Below are 27,927 nucleotides of genomic sequence, written 5' to 3' on the forward strand. Positions count from 1 at the left end.
AGAACCCAGCCCCTAATGCATGCTCAAGAACCCAGCTCCCAACCCATGCTCCAGAACCCAGCCTCTAATGCATGCTCAAGAACCCAGCTCCCAACCCATGCTCCAGAACCCAGCCCCTAATGCATGCTCCAGAACCCAGACCCGAACACATGCTCCAGAACCCAGCCCTTAATGAATGCTTGCAAATCTGTTACCAAATCACTGGTGATGTGTACCCCCTCATCCTACTCCACCCAGTAGCATGCCTACTGGGCAGCCTCACGGTAGCATGGTGGTTAGCATCAATGCTTCACAGCTCCAGGGTCCCAGGTTCGATTCCCGTCTGGGTCACTGTCTGTGTGGAGTCTGCACGTCCTCCCCGTGTGTGCGTGGGTTTCCTCCGGGAGCTCCGGTTTCCTCCCACAGTCCAAAGATGTGCGGGTTAGGTGGATTGGCCATGATAAATTGCCCGTAGTGTAAGGTTAAGGGGGGGATTGTTGGGTTACGGGTATACGGGTTACGTGGGTTTAAGTAGGGTGATCATTGCTCGGCACAACATCGAGGGCCGAAGGGCCTGTTCTGTGCTGTACTGTTCTATGTTCTATGTTCTATGTTCCACACACCCCAATATTCTCCCTACCTCCCCATCTCTTGTCATTATGTAAACTCTGACTCATTGTACACTTCTCACTCACTCTGGATCTCAAAACTATAAACAATCAACAAAAAACATATACTTTATTCCATCTTTCCCCACCCCCTATCCTCCTGACTCTACACTTACTTAAAACCTGCTGCACCTCTCTTCAAGTTCTGAGAGATCATCTCTCTCCACCGGAGCAGAGTGTTTCCGGCGTTTTCTGATTTTATTCAGACCTGTAGCACTTTAAATTGACTCTGTCTTCCATCGCCATGACTTTGTGCATCCTTCATTAGCAACAATTGACTGCAAGTGTCATTTGTAGCAGCTCAAGGGGGCCCAGGCCTTTCCTGGGACATGTCACTTTATTGGCAAGAGCAGCTCCATCTGCAGAGAAAACCAAAATGCTCGAATGCTTTGGCTGCTGGCTGGAGCGAGGGAGGGCGGGTAGGAGGAGGGCAAAGCTGGTCGTCGCATCACTGACAGATTTAATCAATTACAGAAGTGGAATCTCAAGCATATCACCATCTGAGTTTAATATTGAAATACTGGGACTGCGACACTCTTGCCTTGCAAACAGCTGTCAGATACCAACCACGGGCCTGTGAAAACATTTTAAAAATCTATCACAGTTCACTTACACCTCGACGGGCCGGGGCTGCCTTGTTTAAAGTTGTCACTTTTTAAAAGACGTTTATCGCAGGTCAAAGAGAAGTTATAAAGACCTTTATTTCTGAAAGGCTTGCAAACAGGGAAGAAATAGTGGCCACATTCCAGATTTGCTCAGTAAACAAATCCCTCTGTCTCTCAGAGACTGTGTTTACAAAAAAAAACATTCAATGTTTCTCATGTAGCAATTGGACGCATTTCTGCTCCTTATTGTAAATATGGTAACACATATCTGTAGAAAAGTCACTTTTCTGTACCCGAGACTTTCGTTATCGTGTCTCACTGGTGACTATTAAAACCTTCGCCTCCACTGAATTCTAATAGAGATTCCCAGAAGTCCCTATTTTCGATGGTTAAGGGCCAAACTTCAAGCCTGGGTTGTTATTGGTGATGGAGTTGAAACGAGCCTCGTATAACTAAAGGCTGGATGGGATTACACAGCTGACAACAATAGGGGTGTGGCTAATAAGATTGTCCCTTTATGATATTAATTTTTTTAAAAACCTCAAAAACCGACTGAACTCCCAACAATGAACTTTTGCCTAGTGGAGGTGGTGTGATAAATGGAAGCATTATATACTTGGAGGAGTTGCTAAGAAAACATAATTGGCTGAAAAGCTGTCAAAATGTGAAGTGAAATAAAACAGGCTCCCACTCTTGTTTGCTAACATCGGGCAGCAGGGTAGCATGGTGGTTAGCATAAATGCTTCACAGCTCCAGGGTCCCAGGTTTGGTTCCCGGCTGGGTCACTGTCTGTGCGGAGTCTGCACATCCTCCCCGTGTGTGCATGGGTTTCCTCCGGGTGCTCCGGTTTCCTCCCACAGTCCAAAGATGTGCGGGTTAGGTGGATTGGCTATGCTAAATTGCCCGTAGTGTCCTAAAAAAGTAAGGTTGGGGGGGGGGGGGGGGGTTGTTGGGTTACGGGTATAGGGTGGATACGTGGGTTTGAGTAGGGTGATCATTGCTCGGCACAACATGGAGGGCCGAAGGGCCTGTTCTGTGCTGTACTGTTCTATATTCTAGATCCTGGCACAAAGAATGTTGACCATAATCAGAGAGTCCAGGCTATGTCCAACACCGCACCAATATTTTACTTCACAGCATAGCCATGCGGCAAAAATTATCAGTGGCATTTCCACCATTCAGTGCTGAGCATGAACAGTGTTGAATTTGACTTTTTTTTTGGTTAATTTAATTCTGGTTCCAGCAGACTCCAGCGACTTTCGTTATTTTCTGTTAAAGCAATCTCATGGATGCAAGAAGACGGCTCTCTTCTGACATGGGGCTCACACCCAAAACCTAATGCTGTGAATGTCGACCATTTTGTCTCACTTCATCAAATAGGTCTTTCATATAATGAGTATTTTAGAAAATCTTGCACCCTCCTTTTTTCCTCATTGTGTACTGAGCTATCCCAGTATTTGCTGCATTACCGCCCGCACCAAACTGACAATGTGGAAAATTGCCCAAGTACAGCCCAGCCTCAAAAAGCAGGATACATCTAACCTGGCCACGTCAGCCTGCTCGTAATAATCAGCAAAATAATTCAGTCATGTTCCCTCACCAATAACCTGCTCACTGATGCTTAAGTTTGAGTCGAGTCAGGGCCACTCCCACTCGGTCCCTGACCTCATTTTAGCCTCGGTCCAAAGATGAACAAAACAGTTGAATTCCAGAGTGACTGCCTTTGACATCAAGGCAGCATTTGACTGGTTTCGGCATCAAGGAGCCCTAGCAAAATTGAATGGGGATTCAGGCAGAAAACTCTCAGCATACCTAGCACAAAAGTAGATAGTTGTGGTTCGGAGGGCAATCATCTTGGTTCTTTGACTTGGCTGCAGGAGCTTCTCAATGTCCTCGATCCATAAAGTCAGAAGTGTGGCTTATTCACTATTGATTGCACATGGAGCTCAACACTGCAATTACTTAGATAATGAAGCAGTCCATGTCCACATGCAGGAACATATAGGCTGATTTTTGACTAGTCGTATTTATGTCATACAAGTGCCAGGAAATTACCACAATCCAACAAGAGAGCCTAGTCACCACATTTGGACATTCAATAGTATGACAATTGATGAATATCCCACCACTGACATCCTGGGAATCACCCTTCACCAGAAACCTCACTGGACCTATAATTGCCTTAGCCACGAGAGGAGATCCATAGGTTACATTCTGCAGTGAGTCTCACAACTCCCGATTCCTCAAAATATCTTTGCCCAACCTACAAGGCCCGAGCCAGGAGAGTGATGCAATATTGGGGCAGCACGGTAGCATGGTGGTTAGCATCAATGCTTCACAGCTCCAGGGTCCCAGGTTCAATTCCCGGCTGGGTCACTGTCTGTGTGGAGCCTGCACGTCCTCCCCGTGTGTGCGTGGGTTTCCTCCGGGTGCTCCGGTTTCCTCCCACAGTCCAAAGATGTGCGGGTTAGGTGGATTGGCCATGCTAAATTACCCGTAGTGTAAAGTTAATGGGGGGATTGTTGGGTTACGGGTTACGTGGGTTTAAGTAGGGTGATCATTGCTCGGCACAACATTGAGGGCCGAAGGGCCTGTTCTGTGCTGTACTGTTCTATGTTCTATGTTCTATCAAAGAGAAAATGCTGGAAAATCTGAGCAGGTCTGGCAGCATCTGTAGGGGGAGAAAAGAGCTAACGTTTCGAGTCCAGGTGAGCCTTTGTCAAAGCTGTAATATAGCCTGTCTGGTTGCAACTGAGACAACATTCAAGAAACTAGAATGCATCAAGGGTAAAGCAGTTTGCTTGAGTGGTCCATCATCCATAGCAACAGCCACTACCAACCAGAACAAGAGCCGAAAGTACATGGGAGCATCATTCATTCTCTCCAATTCCACGTCAAGTCTTATGGCATCATCACTTGGAAATAGGCCCATTCTCCAGCTCTAATAATGCTCGCCTAATCAGCACATCAAGATCTCGTAGCCAACATCCCTCCCCCAATCAATACCAAAGATAGATTACCTCATCTTGTATACAAAGTGGCAACTAAGTTCATTTACTAATAATGCTGAGCCAACATTCTCTGGGAAATTTGATAGACGTGATAATACATTGGTCTTTATCTAATTCACATACCATCCTTTTCAATGTTGCACTTCACCACCACTCCCAATTAGGTAACTTGGGCAGCCAACATGCAGCTATTGTTATGGGCCAGGGTTTAGAGAACCCCAAAGTATATCATGGAGTTCACCTGACACACAGCTGTTTACAGATTTTAGTTATGAGGAGCACAAGGGCCCACTTTTCAGCTGTTATATAACAGAGGCCTGAAGCACTTGTAATCAAAAACAAAGTTTATTCCACGAATTGTTAACATTTTATAAACATACACAGTAAGCATTTTATAAACTACAAACATACATACCACACAGCTACAGTACTCTATATTTAACCCTTAATAACTTCCCTTTACTGTTTCACTCAAATAACAACATCCATAAACCAGACAATGCCTTTTACCACAAAACAGTAGGTTTGTATTCCTTCCAGAACACAGTTATTACTTTGAGGTTATCAAGTGATCTGGAGACACCGTTTAACCATGCAGAGAGAGAGAGACTCCAAGATCCTCGTAGTCTGAATACAGCTTCCAACTGTCTAAACCAAAAGTAAAACTCAGAGCCACTAAACAGCTTCCAGCTCAAAACTAAAGTAAAAACCAGAGGCACCACCCAGCTCCACCCACACAATGACATCACTGCAGCCATTTGAGAAGACAGACAGTTCTTAAAGGGACATTCACATGACAGTATGGTGGTGTGTTACAGTTCATTCAGAATAAAGTTGCTGCAGTTTACATTTTGGCTGACCAGTTGCTGAATTCTCTGCAGCCCCGTTTGTCGCGCGGGGGTGGGGGGAATCTCACGACCGAGTCGCGCCCAGCGTTGCTCCGGCGATTCCCCGGGCCCCGGAGAATCGTTTGTCCATGAATGACGCCGTGCGGCTGGGGGGCCGTTGCTAGAGGCCCTCCAAGCAATACTCCACTCCCGACCGGCCGATTTCCTGACCGCAAGATTCTAACCACGTATGATCGGTCGGGACTGTCGCGCAGCGGCTGCGGACTCAGTACGCGGCCACCCTGTTGGGGGGGGGGGGTTCCAGCACCGGGGGGGGGCCTTATGTGCGGCCAGGGCAGCAATCCGATGCAGGGGCATGGGGCCAATTGGGGGGGGGGGGGGGGGGACCTTGTTTCTTTTTGTGAAGGTCTGCGGTCCGAGTCCGCCATGGCACACGGCACGGCCGCTGTGCGCATGCGCGGACTCATAACCGGAGGTGCGGGGGCCCGTATCCACAAGCAAAGCTGCGTGAAGCTCCCCGGGTCCCTGCTAGCCCGCTGCAGGTAAGTGAATCGATCTTTATTTTTTGCAGAAAACCGGGGAGTGAAACGGCAGCCTTTTTATGCCGGCATGGAGGCATAGCCCCATTTTGGAAGAATCCAGCCCAGGTATCTTTCTCTGCTATTGGCACTGTGAAAGGATTTGCTGGTTGATCACCTGTTTGGTCATGTTGTTATGGGCCAGGGTTTAGAGAACCCCAAAGTGTATTATGAAGTTGACCTGACCCACAACATTTACTAGATTGTGGTACGGGGAGCACACGGCCCACTCTGCAGGTGTGGTACAGCAGAAATGGAAAAGTATTTTTTAAAGCAAAACAATGTTTATTCTATGAACTCAAGTTAACCTTTTTAAAACATATAGTGAACATTTTCGCAACCATCAATTCAAATAGAACCCGCAAAGAATACAACACTAAGTAATCCTTAAGTTGTCCTTTTAACATCCATAAGATTGAAAAAAAAAAACCTTTAAACAGAAGCACATCAGGTTAAAGTCACCACTGAGGGCAGTTATTAGTTTTAAATCACCAAAGGATCGATTTACGTTCGTTAGATTACAGAGAGAGACTCATACACCTTCTGGCTGTGAATGCAGCTATCCAGCTCTGAAAACAAAACTGAAACACACACTGCAGCAAACAGCCTAAAACGTAAGTAAAAAGCTGACAGACAGCCCAGCTCCACCCACACTCTGACATCAGTGATAAACACCCATTTCTTAAAGGTACTCTCACTTGACAATGTGATAAGCATACCTTCCTTGGCCATCAGGCCCTGGGGTGAGACTCAAACCTGGCCCTTCTGTCTCAGATGCGGGGATATTACCCAGTGCTCCACAAAACGCTCCACTCAGCTACGAAGGAACTTCAAATTCCAACATAACAGAAAATCAGTGCAAGATGCTAAAGTGTTACGGGAGTTAACTTGACCTTGTAAAAGCATTTTTTATGCTCTTGGGTCACTTCTGTTATTCGTGGGCAACTTGTGAATCAGATAATCTGTCAACATTTGTCACACTTTCACTTCCACTGGCCCAACAATAGTTTTCAAAAAAAAAGGGAAAGAACTTCTGTTGAATTGTCCTGGAATACTTTATACGTTCCCACCCTGTTCCCTATCACCCTATTGGATCATTGATTAAAGGTAAAATAGTAACAGACATTTTAGGCGCAATTCTCCAGAAAGATTTCTAACTGTGGTAGCGAGCGCGAACTGCCGCAAGCTTCCCGGCGTTTGGCCGACAAAGCTATTCAATGTTAATTGGTCCTCTTAACAAGGCCCCATGGGTCTCTAGCCGCGAATGAAGGCTCACCAGCTGATTCGCCGGCACCCGCACTCGCCAACCCCCCTGTTATCAAGGTCAAGCAGCACTTAAAATAGTTCTTGCTCAGTCAACCCCAGCCAGCTCGTAACAATGCCGCTGAGGAGACCAGCCCCAAGATTTGGGGATGCAGATCTGGCTAGGCTCCTACACACAGTGGAGGCCAGGAGGGATGTCCTGGTTCCCCTGAGGGTCCTGGAGGGTCAGTCACAGGGCAGTCAGTGCTGCCTGGGATGAGGTGCTGATGGCTGTGAGTGCCGGGAGTGTGACCAAGAGAACAGGCCGATAGTACCGGAAAAAGGTCAATGACCTATACCTATAGCAGCACAATAAGTTGGCACCATCGCACCCGTGCCCCCCACCACCCCCACCCAAGACCTTTCTGCCCCCACGCGAGCATCCACACCCCCCAACTCTCCATGCTACCCCCAACCCTCCCTCCCTTCAACTCCCCAACCCTCCCTCCATCCCCCTACCTTCAGCCCTCCCCCAACTCTCCCTCCACCCGCTGCCCTTCAACCCCCCCCACCCCTTCCGCCACCAGTGTACATATGCATACCTCGGTGGGATATGTTAGTGGTCAGGCTTCTGCTTCACAATCTGGTGAGCACCACACAGCTGCTGGTGCACATCTGGCGGAGTCAGGAACCCCCAGGCGAGACAGCTGTCGGAGGTCTGCTGGATCCCAGGACCCAGCTGGGCCCCAGCCTGTTGCTGAGCCTATGGAAGAGGTCATCCTGGAGCTGTTGGAGATGATAGGGAGAGGCCAGGACATTCAGAGGGAGATGTCAGCGACACTCCAGCAGATCCATGGCTGATTGGAGGAGTCCCATGGGCTATGGGTGCTGGAGATGCCGCCGGCAATCCGTGGCACCGAGGCCAACACTGCTAGGGTGGCACCGTCAGAAGAGTGAGGAATTGTTACACACAATAAACACGATGTGCCCAATTAATATGAGGCCTCTGTCAGTTTCTTCCTCATTGCGGGCTGACCTCTGAACCCTTGGCCCATCTCTCCAGGCATGCAGCCCCCTTCCTGGGCACACCGCATGCTGGTGATGGGTGTGAGCGAGCACTCAGCAGACAAGCAGCGGTCAGACTATGGCATAGATTGAGGAGCACTGGCGCTCAGCTCTCTGCGGGTTATCATCACCCTCTTGCCCTCGACAGTGACCCACTGAAACAGTCCCAGCACCCTGGAGTGATGTAGCACAAACCCTGGGAGGGTGGGAAATGGGGTGTGGGTAAGGTAGTGATGACAGACTAGGCCACGTCCTAAGTGAATTGGGCGAGTACGTGGTCTCCCTGGCCCTCCGGGGTTGCCGGACACTTGCCGCTGCCGCCTGTCCTCCAGCCCCTGCTGGTCCGGCACCGCCTCATCATCCTCGCCCTCGAAGGTGGCCACGTTCTTCATCACCAACCTTCAGCTTGTTGCCCTGCTGCTGTGCGAGGTTATGGAGGGCACAGCAGACCACCACAAAGTGGGCGACCTACGGGGGTGTGTACTGGAGTGCGCCACCGGAACGGTCGAGGCATTGGAACCACATCGAGGAGTCGGATGCCCCGCTTAATCACAGCCCGGGTGGTCACTTGAGCCTTTTAGTACCGTGTCTCCGCTTTGGTCTCTGTACTGGCGTCAGTAGCTAGATCTTTAGCAGGTAACCCTTATCCCCCAAGAACCAGCCACCCACACTGATTCCCACTGGAGCTCTGGAATGATCGTGAGGCCTCAAAGTTCAGAGCTGCGGTGACCTTGATGGCCACTGGGAGCAGGTGTCCGCAAGGACAGGGTACATGTGCCGCACCATCTCATTGAGGTGAAGCCTCCTGTGACATGTTCTGTTCATCATCTGTTCAAATGACCAGCGATGCCTGAACACCCTGGGTCGTCGCGGGACTCCCCAACTGGGTCCCTCCCTGGCCCGACAAGCGGCTGGGTCCTCAGTGGCGGGGTCCAGCACATGGCTGCCACCTCGAGCATCTGGAGACACTGCTGCTGCCACCGTCTCCGGCGGCTGCCACCGTCTCCAGCGGCTGGCCACCTGGCCTGGCAGCAGCACCTGTAGGGCAAGTCCTGACTCCAAACTCCCTGCCATTGCTTTCAGTAAGGCATTGGGAGAGGGTGTTAGACTGACGAACAGCCGTAGCTCCCACCCCAGGACCCTCCATTCCCCCATTGACCGCCCGCCACCCGGAACGCCCTGCCCACGCACACCCTTGGCAGTCGGTGGGGGCTATGGGTGGTCGGTGAGGCAGACGAGCAAGGTCAAGTGTTGTCCCCAGAACGTGTACACAGAATCTAGGGGTCGGCATGGTGGAGCGCGCAGTTGCTATCCCAGCGCCTACCCCATCCTCCCATGGTGGCCCACTCCGGCAGAGTACCCTGAGTACTGGGGTGGCAATCCCCGAGCTCTTTGCCTGTGAGCAAAGATGGCTACTCACCTCTTCGGCTCCCCACAGAAACCCTTCCATCAGGTTCACGTTGATTAAAAAGTACTAATCGGCACCAGCGTGACACTTGCTGGAGAGGACGATGAATGGCGGGAGGCCATTGGATTTGGAGTGGCTCCCGTTAATTGTGGAAATGGGGTTTATATGGTGATAATTGGTTTCTTGCCACGCTATGGCGAGATCCCAATTTCACCTAGGGGAGCGGGCTGGTTGCATCGCAAACTGTTTGGAACCTGGTGCGGTTCTCATTTTCAGCCTCTCCAGTTTTGCTCGGGCGAGAGCGCAATGACGATAGAGAATCACGCTCTATGTATGTTCCTATTACTACAGCCCTAACCACCTTATCTAACTTCTCTGCTTACATTGGTCTACAGCATGTTAGTGTTCTTGCTCAATCATTAGTTATCAGAGACTTCATCACCTTCACTCTTATCACAACTGAGCGAACCACATCTTTGTACACTTTAAACTCTCTGCAAATTTGAATTTTTTTAACACTATCATTGACCACTTTGCTTGTCTCCCTCTACATCATCTGTACTGTCAAGCAATTTGGGGACTTTTGCCTTTTTAAAGTCATTGCATAAATATGAACTGCCCTTTATGAATTTGGGGCTGCCCACAAGCTCTGGTTCTTTGGTGTGTTGATGTTTACATTTATCCCCATTTAGTGCCATCTGCTATTTCTCAGCCTCTCCAATTAAATTGTCAAAATTCCTTTGAATGTTGTCAATCTTTTCTACACTTGGACACATGCCCTACAGCTTGGTATCATTAATATATGAAATGCCTTACACTTTAGCAATGATGAAGAGTGCATTCTTGGTAGCTTCCATCAAGAGGGTAAGGTGCCATGATGTGATGTGATTTAACTTAGTGGCTCTCTTCCTCAGCTTTTATTGTTGATTGTGCAACCATTGATTCGGCCCATTGAGTATGCACCGACCGTCTGAACCTTGGTCCACTCCCCTGTTCTATCTCCGTAACCTACCTTGCACATCCCTGGACTGCGGGAGGAAACCCGGAGGAATCCCACACAGAGATGAGAACGTGCAAACTCCACAGTCACCCAAAGCTGGGATTGAACCCATGTCCTTGGTGCTGAGGCAGCAGTGCTAACCACTGTGTAACCGTGGGGAATACGGATTCATAAAAAACAAATTAGTTGAAGATGTCAGACCAATATTGTAGCAATGGACACTTAATATTACTTAGATTTTCCACGATTCAAATAATTAGTAACACAAGATGATGGGGTAGAGGGTCGTGTTAAACTTGGGTGGAGACCATCACTTGTCTAGATTTATATGCACCATTTTCCAATGCTCACGAGGCTGAACATTTAGAATTATTGGATTAATGCTGGTAAAGTTGCCTTTCACATGAAACATGTTGGAAGAAGCCATGGACTATGCGCACCAAAGTTCTTCAAAAGACGTCACATGCACCTGTGCTACTGGAGGGACACTGGCAAACTCTCAGGTTGTGGCATTGTACAGTCTGTAAAAGCAGTGCACACACACAGTGGTGTGGGTCAACATCTGGAAGAAAAATGATTAAATATTTCATAATTATGGTTCATTTCAGATTGCCAGCTTTTGGTTTTGCTTTCTTCACCTCTACATAGTGGCCAGCTTACTGATGAAGTGATGTCAATTGGGAACAGGAAGCATTATTTCTAGGCGTGGGAGAGATGGGGAAAGAGAGCAAACTGCTCCAGCCTCAAGGGCAATGTTGACAAAATACCATATTGTTCAAAAAATTTAAATGAAACTGTGGGACAGGACGAAAAAAACATTACCATCCTGATTTTGCCCTTCAACCTTTTCAACAGCCAAGTTGAAGATAGACATCAGGCTGACTATACTTGTGTGCATCCACATGATGCAGCCAAAATTTCGAATCTCCATCTGTTGAGCACTATAATGATTTTGCAATGTTTTGGAAACTATCCTGCTGCCAGCAAAGAAAGGTCATTGATGCAGCTGCCATTTCACCAGATCTAGGCAGCATTTTCAGTGCCGCTGGCTGAAATGCCACATTTTCCATTCTTGCTGGCAACTGGCCCCGGCAGGGACAGGACCAGAGAATCCCGCCCGCTATTTTTCACGCATTTGAGAACCCAAGCGAACACAAAAAACATATCCTGCCTCAGGTGGGATTTGTAGGTGTGTCTACGATGGGTCAAGATTTAGTTAAAAGTCTGTGCCCATTCAAGAAATCAAATTTAGAATAGAACCCATTTTCTACATTCGGGATTGCTTGGGATTTATAAAGCACATTCAGCATCTAGAGGTGAAACCGCATTAGTCCAAATGTTTCTTTCTGCTTAGATCCTGAAAATTTGGCACAGCAATATTTCAGATGTCAGGATCAAAGAGCTACAACTTCTGTATTGACTGCAGGTTTTTCTGCATCCTTGAGTGATATCACAAATACATCAAAACTGTCAAGTGCTGACTCATCTGAATCCCACTCTGGGACCAGCCTGCAGATTCCTTTCGCATAAATAATAGAAATGTGGAATAATTTACCAGAGAATACCATTGATGTACATATAAGTGTGCTCAAGCCAAGCACATATAATTCTGGTGAGAGGTTACGATATTTGCCTGCCCCCACCGCCCCTCCAAGACAATCCACTCAAGGTGTGTGCCTAAACTTCCCCATGTTCTTTAATTTACATGGCTTTAAAAAAACTTTACACTTTCTTACCTATCATAATTTACTAGCATAAGTATGTTGCTTCATTAATAATGATCTTTATTGTCACAAGTAAGCTGACATTAACACTGCAATGAAGTTACTGTGAAAATCCCCCAGTTGCCTTAGTCCGGCACCTGTTCCGGTACACTGAGGGAGAATTCAGTTTCCAATTCGCCTAACAGCACGTCTTTTGGGACTTGTGGGAGGAAACCGGAGCACCAAGAGGAAACGTATGCAGACACGGGGAGAACATGCAGACTCTGCACAGACAGTGACCCAAGCCGGGAATCGAACCTGGGATCCTGGCGCTGCGAAGCAACAGTGTTACCCACTGTAATATGTGCTGCCCCATTAAAGGGTGTCACTGACATCTCACAACTAAAAATGGTCAATCTTCCCAGGAATCAGGATAGAAAGACAATGTCACCACAAGGATAAAGCTGAACCCATTCTTCAGAAATCATATACCCATTTCCAACATTATTCAATGGATGGCAATCGGGAACAGGAACCACAAGTAATGTTTCTTTTATCTGGGCGAAGGATACAGAGGTTGTTTAACCTAGCATGGTCCATAAATTAAACCTACAGCTTGTTAGTCAGAATGAATGCCTCGGTATATTTTGCCGACAAACATTTTGTGGGCTGGGAAACAGAAAAGCCATACTTTAATAATTCAATAACCTAATAAAAATGCACAGGACGATGGAGAGATGAAATAAGATTTAATTACAGCCCTAATCACAAGTTTATTGTGCCCTGTTTTAGCAAAACAAAAATTACATAATAGCGTAAAGGATTCTAAAGGAATAAATCTAGATCACTTTTCAGCCTTTGACAAATGAGATTTTTAAAATATGTATATTGAACACACACAACAGCCCTGCTCTATTTCAGGAAACAGTAACATAAGGCCTGGACTAATGATTCTGAGATAGTAGTTCAAATCCAGTTTGGAAATTAAAATTCAGTCAACAAATAAACCTGAACTTAAAAAAGCTAGGCTGCAATCACGATGGGTGGGAGAATAGCGGGAGGTCCGCTCCCGCACCTCCCGCTATTCTCCCACCCCCCCCAAAATGGCGTGTCCGGTTTTCCGACACGCCACTCGGAGAAACGCGGACCGCAGTTTTTCACGGCGGCCCGCGATTCTCTGACCCGGATGGGCCAAGCGGCCTCCCATTGCCGACCTGTTCACGACGGCGGCAACCACACCTGGTCACCGCCGTCGTGAACATGGCGCACCAGTTAAGTGTGGGGCCTAGGGGAGGCGGATCAGGGATCAAGCACCACGACCGTGCTCAGGAGGGGACTGGCCCGCAATCGGTGCCACCGATCGTTGGGCCGGCGTCTCAAGGGGACGCACTCTTTCCCCTCCGCCGCCCCGCAAGATCAAGCCACCACGTCTTGCGGGGCGGCTGAGGGGAAAGACGGCAACCGCGCATTTGAGCTGTCCAACCCGCGCATGCGTGGCTGATGTCATTAGGCGCCGCCGCGGCGTCATTCTTGGCACGCCGGGCCTTGAAGCCAGGGACAAGGCCCGGCCGCCGAGTTTCCGGTACGGCCTGCCTATCCCCCCGGGTAGGGGAGAATAGGGGGCTGGGAGAAGCTTCTGACGGCTTCGTGAACCTCTCCAGGTTTCACGACGGCGTCGGGCCTTGCGGAGAATTCCGCCCTTAGTGTCAGTAATGATGGCCATGTAACTATGGTTAGAAAAGCCCCTCTGATTCACTGAAGTCTTTCAGGGAAGGAAATCTGCCATCTTTACCTGCTCTAGCTTACACGTGACTCCAGACACATAGCAATATGGTTGGCTCATATCTGCCCTCTGAAATGACATCAAGAGGGAAGTGAGGGCTGGGCAACAAATGTTGGCCTTTGCAGCAATGCCCAAATCCCATGATTAAATGAATGAAAAAGAAATCCTGTAACTGGTGCCATACAGTTTACTTAGTTTTGACAGGAGTTCTCCGTGAAGGCGCGAAAATCTCACCTGTCACTCCTTGCATGTTGCTGTCCAGCTTTCTTTCGATCTTTTTCCTAAATAATGAGTCACTTCACAAAGAAATTGAAATGGTCTTTACCATTATACTTTGCATAATGTATGGGGATTGAGGTTGGTTATTACAGAAAAGAGGGGATGGTGCGTGTTCCAGTGGTTAGCACTGGGACTAGATTGCTGAGGACCTGGGCTTGAATCCTGGCCCTGGGTCACTGTCCATGTGGAGTTTGCACATTCTCCCCGTGTCTGTGTGGGTTTCACCCCCACAAGCCAAAGATATGAAGGTTAAGTGGATTGGCCACGCTAAATTGGCACTTAATTGGAAAAAAGAATAATTGGGTACTCTAAATTTAAAAAAACATGGTTATTACAGAAGAGAGCCCAGTTAGGACAGAAACAAATGGAGAAAAGGCAAAAGAAAGTTACATTGCCAGATTACCCATCCCTCTCAACTCCGAGATAATATATTGAATTTCTTTGGGGCAGTGGGATGGGTGGAGAATGAGGAACACAGAGGAGAAACCAAAGCAAAGAAATCAATCAATGTTCAGCAGAATGGGGACATCATTCAGTAAAACTAAAATTGCAACATGATGTAATGACATCTCCTTAGCAACAAATTTACTGAGACTGATATTTTGTGTTAGCACTTCACAACGTAATTGCAGAGAATGTATTTTTTTTAAATAACATTTTATAGCAAGTAATCAATCTGGCACTTATTTCACTTGTGAGAAAGAGCTTCTATATTTTACTCGCAGCTGTGCTACTTCCTCATTGCCAGTTGAATTCACATGGAAATCAAACTCAGCATGTCCTAGCCAAAATTAGGAGCAGTCATTAAATACATCATGAACAGGTGACTACTATTAAAACTAAAATTAGTACTTCAAGGTGAGTGATGCCAGGGTCATCTGGGTAGTCAGAGAAAGTATCAAGCACTTGAAGATCACGTATAGCAGAGGTTAGTTACGAAGATCTCTCTGAAATACTCTTTACAACAGACCTTAGGCCCCAGCTGCAGATGAGCACTTCCTGCACCAGTAGGAATTAAATTTGCAACGATCAAGTCTTAAGCATCAACCTAGAATGGTCAATGCTGTCTAGTTTTTGACTAAAGTGGGATTTGCAGCCTTTGTCTGATCCTTGTTTCATCTGATGGCCACAAAATTAAGCACAGAATGAACGCGACAGTAAGCAGCAATGTGGGGCTCCGATTGCTTCCTCTTCCTCCTGATACCAGAGTGTTTTGGCCCAAAGACAGCACCCCAGCTGCCCCAAGTGTCAAAAAAAAAAAAAATATTTTTTATTTCTGAAAACCTCCTTGTTATGCAGCCCAAATAACATACCTGAATGAACTTAGAACCTTTTCACACGTAAGAAAAAAAAAAAGACAGTCCTCAACAATGCATGTATACATGTTTATTCAATGTCTTAAAAGAAGATATTGATAAAGTGACATGAAATAGGAGGTTAAGATAAACCCTGCATAACCTGGTAACTATAAGTATTTGAGAAAGACAAAATACCGACAGTCTTTGATTTTACTGATTACAATAGTTTTTCCAAACACTGACATTCACCCTTTTCTGCAGGGACAAAGCAAAACAGAGCTCCCGTGGTCAATCGCCCATGGACCATCACCATACAGTTAAAATACAGCCAAACCTCGTTACAACAAACTTTCCCCAGGTCCCCAACCGAAGCTCCATTTCAGTTTTAATTTTTAAAAAAAAAGTCCAAGGAATTCAATCCCTTGATGAAACAAACTTTGTTATAACATGCAGACCAGCAGATCCATCGGCACCATTTGTAATGAATTATCTTTCATTCCTTTGCCCAGTGATAACAAACTGCACTGTTGTAATTGCTTTTACCATTCATAGAACATCCTAGTGCCACCATCATTGCCCGGATGCAGAACTGAAAATAAACAAACAAAAAAAAAATAAAATCGGTGAAACATTTTTCCCAGCAGTTGGTGGTGTGAAGGAGTGAAGTCAGAACTGGAGGGCTCAAATCTTGGCAAGGTGAAGCCCCCACCCCCGCCACTGACAAAAGTCACCATTGGGTTAGTAATAATGAGGTTCCACTGTAATAGTCCATTCAACACAACAGGCCTGAAAAGATGTTTGTTCGAACAGATCTTCAACCCTTTTGAGCATTATTGTAACATTCCCCCCCCCCCTACCATTTTCTAGAAATAAAAGCAAGATTCCCAAATACTCCAGTTCTTCTACAGAATACCGATTAAGAATGTTCATGTTATGCATTAAGCATATTCCCAATTATTTATCAATATATAGTTTACAGGACAGCATTTGCCAAACCTAAAATAATCTGTCTTTCTTCTAGCTGGCCAGGAACCCAGCCTGACCCGTTTTTCACTCTGTATCGTAGTAGTCCCTTTGTGATGTGTTTTTAAAAAATTACATGATTAAAGTGGCAGGCCAAATCTGCCCTTCTTAATTAGGGTGTAGTTTCAATCTCCCAGGAGGCCAGAGTCGCACCTTGAACACTTCAAAAGCAAAAAATTATTTTCTTCTTAAGATTTCTTGTTCCACAAGGGAAGTCCGTACCCAAAGGGTTTATTGTAAAAGGACTGTTGGGGTAATTATGACAATCAATGATTGAACGTTCTGCCTGGCAACTCGCCAGAGACAATCCTCCATTCAGCGTGCGTTACCTTGTGACAATTTCCAGTGTTAGGGTATCATTTCTCTTCGATCCACCTATTTAACAGCTCAGACAAACGGTGTCAACGCATACCAGCGTAATTTGTGCTTCACTGTCAAATGGTACCTCTGTTTATTGCTGTTATTATTATACCAGAGCACTATTGTGATTAACTAATATTAAATGCCTCTGCAAAAAAGTGCTAAGAGTTTTCATATAAAAATTCTGTTATGGTTGCGGCACTCATGGCAGAAACAACCAAAGGAAGTCATTTAATACAGAACATGACTCCATCTGTGAATGGATTACTAAACCAGCACTGGAATTCAATTGCACAAAAAGGTTACATCATGTGCGGAATGTATTTTCTAACTTCTTTTTAAGCAAATGATTTGAAATTAACATTTACAGAAAGAAGAAAAATTTAAAAAATGAGAAAATGCACAAATTGTTCAAAATGTATGATAGACAGAATTTAGAAGATTAGTTTGCGGTGTAGTGTTCAGAGAAGGATTGGCCATATATCCTGCAGTTATCTTGCCTGCAGTGTTGTTATGAGATGCTGATCCCATTCCATACGATATTAGGGATTGAGGTACAGAGGGAGCAGGCGGAAGAGCGTGTGCGTATTCCTGCGACGTCACAGACCATGGGAAAGTGCCCGATCTGCTGTATGGCTGGTGTCCATTGTGGTTCGAAACAGAAGGCACACCAGAACAGTAACAGTTATCCACAGAGCAGACGAGGATTTTGCGCCCACCGTAACCGACTGGCTGGGAAAGTACAGACTGCTGGGGAGGCGTGCCATTGGGATAGTGAGTTGTATTGAAGACTGGACCCGTGTGGACAGGCTGCGGACCGCTGGTCAGTCCCACAATGTGTGGGGAAGAGCTGCAGGGCACAAGGGACTGTGCTGACTGGCCCTCGACAACAGGCCCGCCCTGGCCCATGAATTGGCTGGCAACATTCACGGCCGGAACTTCCAGGAAACCATTGTCCACAGCAGATGTCGTGGGCATAGGGAAAGCAGTGGAGTGCTTGCGTTTTTCTCCAGCAGTATTGGAAATGTTGCAGGTGTAAGCCGGAACGCTCTGCAGAAACGGTACAGGAGTGCTTATTGTCCCTGTTGAAGTATAGTAAAGAAAAAAAATCACAGGTTACACCAGAAATCTACAATTACTACAAACACATGCACATATGTACTGCTGCTACTTATTAAATGGCTGGTTTTACAAGATTGAAACACAGAACATTTGATTTTTTAAAGTTTCTGATGTCCTAGCCAACACTTCTGTCCGATTTATATAAAATGCATCTCCTGTTCACATGTAGATTAACAACTTTGGAAATTTTGCATGACAAGAGGTAGTATTTTCCTCGCACTCATTCTACCAGTCCCTACACTTACTAAAGTCTGCTGAACCCCACCGGAATGCAACCGCTCCCTAGAGCTTTCCCAGTTTCTACTCTCTCCAACACTTCAGTATTTAAGCAATGGCGCTCAGTGACCAGTTGGGCTTAGATTCAGTGCTTGCCTGACTCACCAATACCTTGATTCAGATTTCAGTTTTAAATGGTGGGTGCAGTGAACACATGCTGACATCAAGACTTGCTTCCGTCACCATTCAGTCAGAAAACTACCACTTTAAAAAAATGTGCCTATCCCTAATGGACATAATGTAAGACTGGAGTTGCATTTGGTCAGATGGGAAGGTGGAAGAGATTTATGATCAGTTAGACTTTACTGAAATAAATTTAGAGTACCCAATTCATTTTTCCCCAATTAAGGGGCAATTTAGAGTGGCCAATCTACCTGCCCTGCACATCTTTGGGTTGTGGGGTGAGATTCATGTAGACACGTGAATGTGCAAACTCCACACGGACAGTGACCTGGTCCCAGGTTCAAACCCGGGCCCTCGGCGCCGTGAGGCAGCAGTGCTAATCACTGCGCCACCATGCCGCCCGTTTTATTTTTCGAATCCAGTAGCTTTTATGATCAATTTTCCTGGTACCAGATGGTACCAGATCACAAATTAACATTCCACTCAAACACCACTATTTGTCATGGTGAGTTCCGAATTCTTATTCACCTGGGCTGTTAGCTCAGTATTATGTGCCCTACATTATCATGTCGATAAACAGTAGGATGCAGGTGAAATTTAAACAAAAAAATGTTTAACAATAAAAAAGAAAATGAAATGTTTGAACCAATATCAATGAAATCACTGGCCAATATGGCTGTCTTCAACAATGATCACAGAAAATTGCTGATGGCAGAAAGCAGCTTTTACATTTGGGAGGGACTGAAAAGAAATGATTGTTTCTTTTAAAAAAAAATTAGAATCCCAATTTATTTTTTCCAATTAAGGGGCAATTTAGCGTGGCCAATCCACCTATCCTACACATCTTTGGGTCGTGGGGGCGAAACCCACACAAACACGGGGAGAATGTGCAAACTCCACACGGACAGTGACCCAGAACCGGGATCGAACCTGGGACTTTGGCGTCATGAGGCAGCAGTGCTAACCACTGCGTCACCGTGCTAACCTGTTTCTTTTATACTTTTCTTTAGAAATATATGAAGGGGATTTTTTTTCTCCCATGGAGGCTCCTTTTAATTACTGTATTTATTTCAAATTAGTTCAATGTAGTTGAGCCGCTTCTAGGCAGATTGTTGAAATCTAAATATAGCTTTACACTGGCATAATTTCCACTCAACAGTATTCACATCAATTGAGAACGGAACAGCTCAAAACAAGAAAGCTAGCAAACTTCCTGCGTGTACTCAGGACAGTTTTCTGAAGCACTATGCTCTAAAACCAACGGGAAGGCAGGCAGTGCTATATTCAATAAATGAGCCATACTTAGTTCAGTGTTCCTGTACTGCTAATTAATAACCTAACAATGGTCATGATGTAATCAAATACAATGTTAGGTTTGAAAATGAGAAACTTACTGAGTTTCTGGATTTCGGTACAACTAACTTTAATGAATGAGACAGATACTGACAGCAGTAAACTGGTCAAATCTCTTATTGGGTAAAAGTACACATGAACAATGAGAAATGTTCAAAAGAGAATGTAGCTTAATGCCAGTATGTGACATTCCGGGGAAAGAGTTCTACTTACTCAACAAAAGAGGTGAGCAAAAACATAAATAACGTACAAAGTGCAAAGGACAGTGTACATCCGTGGGATTGGTAACGGTATAAAAAAAACAGCAAAGGAAGACAAAAAAAATGGTAAGAGATGCAAAATAAGAATATGAAAATAAATTTTGCATCGGATGTCAAAATCAACTACGTTTTTACAGAAGTAAATGCCAGTAGAAGGTAATGGGGCCCTTTAAAAACAAATGCAGGTAATATTGCAAATGAAAACTAGAAATGCCTGTCAAAGTGAATAATTACTTTGAATCTTTGAGAAAGAGACAAATATATCTAATATTCCAGGTAGGCCAAGAACAAATCAAGGACTGGCACTCACTAAAATTAACACAAGCAAGAGAAAAGTATTAGAAGAAGATAATGTCACTAGAGTGTAATAAATCCTGGAACCTGATTAAAAACAAGGGCAAAAACAAAGGAGGTAGGTGAGGAAATTGCATTTGCTTTAGCCACAATCGTCCAAAGCATTCTTGATTGTTTCTCTGGATTGGAAAATTGCAAATATAACTCATTATTGAAGAAAGGTCTTGGATAAAGCAGGAAATTACAGACCGGACAGTCTAACATCTGATGCGGGGATGTTATTGGAATGAATAATTAAGTACTTTGAGAGCTGAGAATTGTAATGGGGAGGTCAGGCAAATGTAATTAAAGTTTCTTTGAGGAACTAAAGTAACAGATAGGACATAATCTAAAGATGTAGTTTATCTGGACCTCCAGAAGGCGTCTGATAAAGTTCCACATAGGAGACTGTTAGCTAAAATTAAAGCTCACAGGAATTGAAGGCAAATTATTGACCTTGTTACAGAGTAGGTGAACAGGTATGTACTCTAATTGGGAGCGGTATCCCACAAGGATCTGTGCTGCAATTCAACCGGCACAATGGCACGGTGGTTAGCACTGCTGCATCACAGCGCCAGGGACCCGGGTTCAATTCTAGCCTTGAGTGACTGTGCAGAGTTTGCACGTTCTCCCAGTGTCTGCGTGGGTTTCCTTCGGGTGCTCCCGTTTCCTCCCACAGTCCAAAGATGTGCAGGTTAGGTGGATTAGCCATGCTAAATTGCCCCTTAGCGTCCAAAAGTATGCAGATTAGCTGGAAAACATGATCAATGCACGGGGTTATGGGGAAGTGATTATAGGAAAGTGCTCTTTTTGAGGGTTAGTGCACTCCTAATGGGCCAAATGGCCTCCTTGTATGAATGATCAACTACTCACTATATTTACCAATGACTTAGGTAACATAATAGAGCCATATAAAGTTTAACAAGGACACAAATATTGATGGCAGTGAGTAGTGCGACTGGAGTAGAAAAGTACAAAGAGCCGCTGATAGATTTAATAAGTGGCAGGGAGTTTTCAACACAGGTTAATTATCCTTTCTGGACAAAATAAAAGATAGTGGGCGTGGTTCAGCGGGCCCAAGTGAAAATCCGCTGAACAATGCGTTTGGCATTGAAACACTTGGCTATTCATTGGCACTTTGCTGATTTCTTTTTGGTCTCAGGGATTTTCCCCCCACCGAGGCTGCAGTTAAAGGGCTTCTTGCAGATCAGGGTGCCATTTTGATGGCAGCCCTGATCTCTCTTCCCCCAATCTTGCGTAGGCCCCAGGGAAACCCCCCTCTACCTGGCAATCCCCTCCCCAGGCCCAAACCGGCAATGCCTGTGCAGCACTGCCAGGATGTCTGGTGGCAGTGCCAAGGTGCCGAGGGGAGTGGCACCCTGCCATGTCCCTGACCACCCGGGGGTCTCCAATGGCCTGGGAGAGACCCCCCCACCTCCCATATGCTGTTAAGTCTGGTGCACATTTGTACTAAAGCCTGGCGAGGTCTCTCAGGCGCAGCCAGTGAATCCCAGGCGCTGAGTGAGTCCAGCATCTGGGTATTTAAATGAGCTGTAAAGTTCATTTAAATATTCAGATCTGGGCGGGGTCCAGATCGCTCTGGGCGGAGTGAGTCGGGCGACTTGGGAGGTTTCGCGCCCGATGTGGGGATCGCCCACAATTTACCCGTGTGTCCGGATCCGTGGTGGGAGCAAAGGGGTCACTGAATTTTGCCCAGTATTATTTTTATATTGGTGAAAAGCTAGGAACAATTTAAAGGCTGATTTACACAAACCACCAAAATATATTAGATGGGCACAAAAGACAGGCTGATAACCTTTCTAACTAAAGGGCCAGAAAATAAAAAGGGGAGGTTTTGCTTGATTAGACCACATCTAGAGTACTATGTACAGAATTTATGGATCGAGGAAGGAATGCAGTATTAGAGTTCCAAGGTTTAGATTTTGAGGAGAGATAAAATAGATTAGGCTTGTATTCCTGAATTAGAGGAGATACTTAATGGGTGATTTGATAGGGTCAAAAGAGAAACTCTTCCCATTGGTGAGAGAGTCCAGAACTAGGGGATATATTATTAAAATAAGAGTCCTACCCTACTCAGAAGAAAAATTAGAAAACACTTCTTCATACGTAATGGTGGTGGAGTGTTCTCGCTCCTTCCACCCGACCCCCTCACAAAAATCAGCAAATTCTACCTCAATTAATCATTCAAAATCTAAATTTTTCCCAGACGTGGGAATTAACAGATATGGAGCCAGGGTGAGTGAACTGAGTTAGGATACAAATATCAGCCACAATCTGAATGATATAACAGGCCTGAAAGGCTGAAGGGCTTACCCCTATTCCTGTGAGTAGACAGATACATACACTGCTTATACATCGGCACACACATATATGAATAGACATTTTAGACAAAGACAGACACACACAAAGCCATAGATACATACACACATTTCCTGTCAACCTTTTCACAATAAATATTGTAGTTGCACCGTTCTGTCTAAGGCATTTATGAAGCTCCCAACTTTTCAGCCTGTGCCTCTTATGCTAAAGGCAAATCTACTGCTCCCCAAAATTCTCCCAGTTTTTGCTCGTCAACAATAAAGTTGAAGTATTGTAAAAATAGAGTGAATATATAACTATAAAATCTCAAATATTTACATGGGATTTAATTATACCCGACCCTCTAACCTCACTTCACCTGAAGGTTGTGACCCCATATATGGGTATTTTAAAAAAAACAATAGGACACTTTACCTTCGAGCAACTTTCTGATGTGTTTTTCCTTCTTACCAATCTCACTTAAGAAAGGTTTTGGCTGGAGGTGACCAAATTTGGGAGGTGGCAGCCCATTTCCTGTACAAGCTTGAGTCCTTGAAAAAAAAATAGAAATAAACATGACAAACAGAAAACTGATTGATGTTCAGCTTTATATTATGACCATAAAATTTTACAGCAAACACTACTCAAGGCGCAGTGTATGGGCAATCCATTTTTCCATACATTAGGGCAAAATGTGGTATACTTCATGTGCTACAATAATCCTTCAGGGCAAAGTTATGTCGGACCCACTGCCAAACTTACTTTTCCAATTCAGCATAGCGCTGGTATGAAAAAGACTTATAGGATCAAAACTTCCTTTCAAATAACTCCAGTAAGATTTCCATCAATTAGGTTTAAAAGGGGCTGTTATTTTACCAGGAAGCGACTGAAAATGAACAGTTGTACGACATAATGAGTTCCACCAGAAAAATGTCTGTTTGCCATCCAAAATTATGCAAACTATTAAACACACACAATCACCTTACTGTTGAAACATTTGAACCTGAAGTCTTCATTTACATGGAGCTTATTTATAAAAAAGGTTCTTGGAAGCATGTGTTAAGATTGCGACTATCACATTCTAGGCTTAGAACATAGAACAGTACAGCACAGAACAGGCCCTTCGGCCCTCAATGTTGTGCTGAGCCATGATCACCCTACTCAAACCCACCCTATACCTGTAACCCAACAACCCCCCCCCCCCCCCCCCTTCCCTTTAACCTTACTTTTATTAGGACACTACGGGCAATTTAGCATGGCCAATCCACCTAACCCGCACATCTTTTGGACTGTGGGAGGAAACCGGAGCACCCGGAGGAAACCCACGCACACAGGGGGAGGACGTGCAGACTCCACACAGACAGTGACCCAGCCGGGAATCGAACCTGGGACCCTGGAGCTGTGAAGCATTTATGCTAACCACCATGCTACTCTGCTGCTTCTTGGGCTACTGAGGAAGTGATATGTTCAGATGTGAATTCTCAGACATGGCCCTGTATTATTTCATCCCTCTTAAGTGGGAAAATCTCATAGACAAGTAACTATCGTTATTGATGAAAGAAAAATATTCACAATTTTGAACAGAATGCACATTTAACTTGTAACTGATAGGACCTTTGAGATGTTTATATTCCAAACTTCAAAAGGTGCAGAATAGTCAACATGAACCGTGGTCAGCTGAAAACCATAGCTCCAAGATCAGAAGCAACAAATGATCATTGGGTAGTCTCCACACGTGTGCTACCACTGCGCCACCCTAACATATACACTTTACAGATAATCAAGGCGACAGCTTCACCAACACAATGCAAAAACCACCAAAAAGAATACTACAGTGCTTTGTCAACGTACCAATTCTCCTGGAATGTTAAAGCAGAACCAACACTTCAGTGGGCACCTGTAAATAAATTTGGCATGGGCAGCACGGTGGCCCAGTGGTTAGCACTGCTGTCTCACGGCACCGAGGACCCGAGTTCGATCCCGGGTCACTGTCTGTACGGATGTTTGCACATCCTCCCAGTGTCTCACCCCCACAACCCAAATATGTGCAGGACAGGTGGATTGGCCAGTCTAAAATTGCCTCTTAATTGGGAAAAAAGTAATTGAGTACTTAAACAATTTTTTTTAAAGTAAATAAATTTGGCATTTGCAGCATTTTTAAAAAAATGTAAATTTTAAGGCTTTAGTGAAAGGTCATCAACCTGATAAAACTATTTTCCCCCTCTCCACAGATTCTGGCTGAATATTTCCAGCATTTTCTGTTTTATTTAATGGGTTTTGCTTGTTGTACCACAGGAATGCTGATAAAGACAGAATGAATCCTTCAGTCTGCTATGTTTCATTCCCTTGTACAGTAATGTGAGACAATGGTCAATGGTGGTTGGTCAAGATCTTAACTTTATATAAATTATTAAAAATACTATGCAACTATACACTCCAGATTCAATACATAGTAAAAAATCTTATTTCCTACACTCACTGCGTCATACGTTTCCATAAGTTCGCACATTTACAGAAACTGGTAACATTGCAATAGCACCCTCCAACCAGTAATAGTGACTACAGTTATACAGTTCCCCGTTCATCAACCTGCACCTCAGAAGAACACAGATGCTTCAAGCAACTCAATGGAAGGAATTCTCCAATAATGGGGATATTTCCCCACGCCCGCGAGAAAACAGGCGCAAATCACTCTGGACTTTTTTCTAGAAAGTCCAGGGTGATTCTCCATTTTTAGGGGGGCTTGCAGGGCCCCGGAGTGCTCCACGCAGCTCTAGCTGCCAATATGGGGCCTTGCACTTCCGGCCGCGGGTCCGCGTATGCGTGCGGCAGTCCCGCAGCAGCATGACATAGTGGACCCACACAGCGGGGCTCCGCCGAAGAAGTAGGAGCCCCCAGATTGCGCGCACCCGCCAATCGGTGGCCCCCCATTTGCGGGCCTTGCTGTCATGGAGGCCCCCCCCCCACCCCGGTGATGGATCCCCCTGCCCCCCACTCTGAGCTCCCGCTGGGTAGAACCATGTTAGAAACATGCTGGTGGGAACTCGGCCAATTGCCGGCGCAGAATCGCCGCGGGGGCCTCTTTCAACAGGTCCCAATCGGGGCTGCGTCGACCGCGCGCGTGACTGGTGCCGATTCTCCAGTCGCCAGTCCGATGCCTCATTCTCCCCCCCCCCGCGCCGGGCAGATTGCGGCGCGGAGGCTCGGCGAATCCCAGCCAATATCTCTGCTCCCAAACTCTCCTTGGTTTCTTGTTTGACCTCATTCAAATAATGTAAAGTCAACATATATCAAAACAGGAAAAGATTATTTTTAAATGGGGATTGCATACCCCAGTTTAATTATTCCCTGCTGCTACTCCTATAATCCCTACAGTGCAGAAGAAAATCACTCAGCCCATCGAGCCTGCGCCGACCCTCTGAAAGTGTACTCTACACCTAGGCCCACTTCCCCCACCCTATCCTCGTACCTCACCAAATCTGCACACCTTTGGACTGTGGGAGGAAACTGGAGCACCCGGAGGAAACAGACGCAGAAACGGGCAGAACGTGCAAAACTCCACACAGTCACCCAAGGCCGGAATTGAACCCAGGTCCGTGGTGCCAGGGCAGCAGTGCTAACCACTATGCCGCCCTTGCTTCACCTGAAGACTTGGTCTCCACTTTCAGCCTGGAACATCATTAAAGACTGATAAAGGGTTTTTTGTGGAGGTAAGAAATGAAGTTTAATCAGATCATGCAGAAACACAGCTCAATCTACTTTGAAGAGTCTGTAGAGGTGCTATTTATATCATCTAAATTTGGTGCGAAGACAGATGGTTTAATTTATAAGGGAAGGCTATATTGTAAGTAATACAACTTGTGAATCTAGTTCAATTAATAGAATTAATGCCATCAGTAATAGCCAAATGATTAGACTCTCAGTTCAGTAAGTTCCAGCACATTACAGCTTTCTATAAAAAGACACATCAAGGCCACTTTCAAAAATTTTTCCTTCACATGCAGATGACCAAATACTCTTCATTCTCTTGTGACTCATTTAGAAAATCTAAGATATTAATGCTTACCTTTCGAGCAAAATTTTTACTGATTTGGTATTCTGGAAAAAAAAATAGTTACAATTAGCAACAAGGCTACCCATTTTATTTGTATTCTTGGCATTATAACAATTACATTTAATGGGTGGGAAGCAAGGCAGGAATCTGAGTTTTTCCTGCTAAAAATCCGTTAAAATGTTTACATCCCACAGTTAAACTGAATGAACAGAAAGAACGTTCAGTGATCAATAGATTTGTTACAGGTTCTCATTCTTGATAGGGCGCTAGTAGCCTGGCAATCTGTACAAGTTGCCATCCTTTGTAAGAGCCTGGATAGCGATAGTGAGCAGGCTACATAACTGAATGGGCATTTCAAGTCTTCCCCTGCCCTGAATCAACATTTCAAAATGGCACTTCCCAACAGGAATCATGGAGTTGTGAACAGGAACAGGAATCCCAGGTGAATTTGCCCCTTCTGGTAGTGTGACGACCAGAATTGTGCGCGATATTCCTAGTTGATGATTCCTCCTCCCCCCCCCCCCCCCCCCCCCCCCACTTCATTTAGATTATCAAGTCCCAGGTTCAACCCTGCTAGAAGATGCTGCAAGTTTTCCAGGATTATTACAATTATGGCTTTTTGTGGTGAGGCAGGAATTCAATCAGTGCTGAAGATGGAAACAGAAATGTCTCAATTATGTATTTTAGAACAAGTCAAAACATTAAATCTGGAAAGTTACAAGTTGCGAAATGCATTAATTTGGTGTTGAAGTGAAATCCAATCAAATGAGCGCGGGGCCGATCGCTGGGACCTTCTTTCCTCGTCCAGGTCTGCCGGCTGGGTTTGCCATCACGTTCTGCGCGGCCGCTTGAGGCTGCCGCCGTGCGTATGTGCGGACTCAGAACTGGAAGTGCGGCGGCCCATACCTGCAGCTGAAAGCTGTGAGAAGCACTCTGGGGCCCTGTCAGCCCCCTGCAGGTAGGTGAATAGCTGCTAAAAATTTTAAGGAATCTCCAGAGTAAATCGCTAGTATTTTTACACTGGCATGGGGACATAGCCCCATTTTTGGAGAATCCAGCCCCAGATTTTCTCTTTGGCGTGCTTTAATTGAATTTAAAATACAATATATACTTTTTAAAATCTTTCTATTGATTTCACATATCCTAAAATCCAAGGCTGACAGAGGAGTTTACTTGGGCTGTTATAGGATGTACATCTCCATTTAAAGTTCAGGGCAGGGGCGGCACGGCGCCAGTG

At 45.5% G+C, this 27,927-nt stretch overlaps 1 protein-coding gene across 2 annotated transcripts in view; it reads right to left on the reverse strand.

Moving 5' to 3' along the window:
• Positions 1 to 15,540: 15,540 nt before the first annotated feature.
• Positions 15,541 to 27,927, reverse strand: part of trim8b (tripartite motif containing 8b) — a 90,203-nt gene continuing 77,816 nt past the window's right edge. Inside the window, exons 4-7 of one of the 2 annotated variants that reach the window (XM_038773400.1) lie at positions 26,703 to 26,734; positions 23,072 to 23,187; positions 17,351 to 17,932; positions 15,541 to 16,056 (exon numbers count right to left, since the gene is read on the reverse strand). In XM_038773400.1, the coding sequence (XP_038629328.1) occupies positions 16,007 to 16,056; positions 17,351 to 17,932; positions 23,072 to 23,187; positions 26,703 to 26,734 (780 nt within the window). In that variant the 3' untranslated portion in view covers positions 15,541 to 16,006. Of the gene's footprint in view, positions 17,933 to 23,071; positions 23,188 to 26,702; positions 26,735 to 27,927 lie in introns of both variants that reach the window. The other variant, XM_038773399.1, reaches the window with a different exon arrangement.

This window comes from Scyliorhinus canicula, chromosome 16, assembly GCF_902713615.1.
Source record: "Scyliorhinus canicula chromosome 16, sScyCan1.1, whole genome shotgun sequence".
Taxonomy (NCBI): Eukaryota; Metazoa; Chordata; class Chondrichthyes; order Carcharhiniformes; family Scyliorhinidae; genus Scyliorhinus; species Scyliorhinus canicula.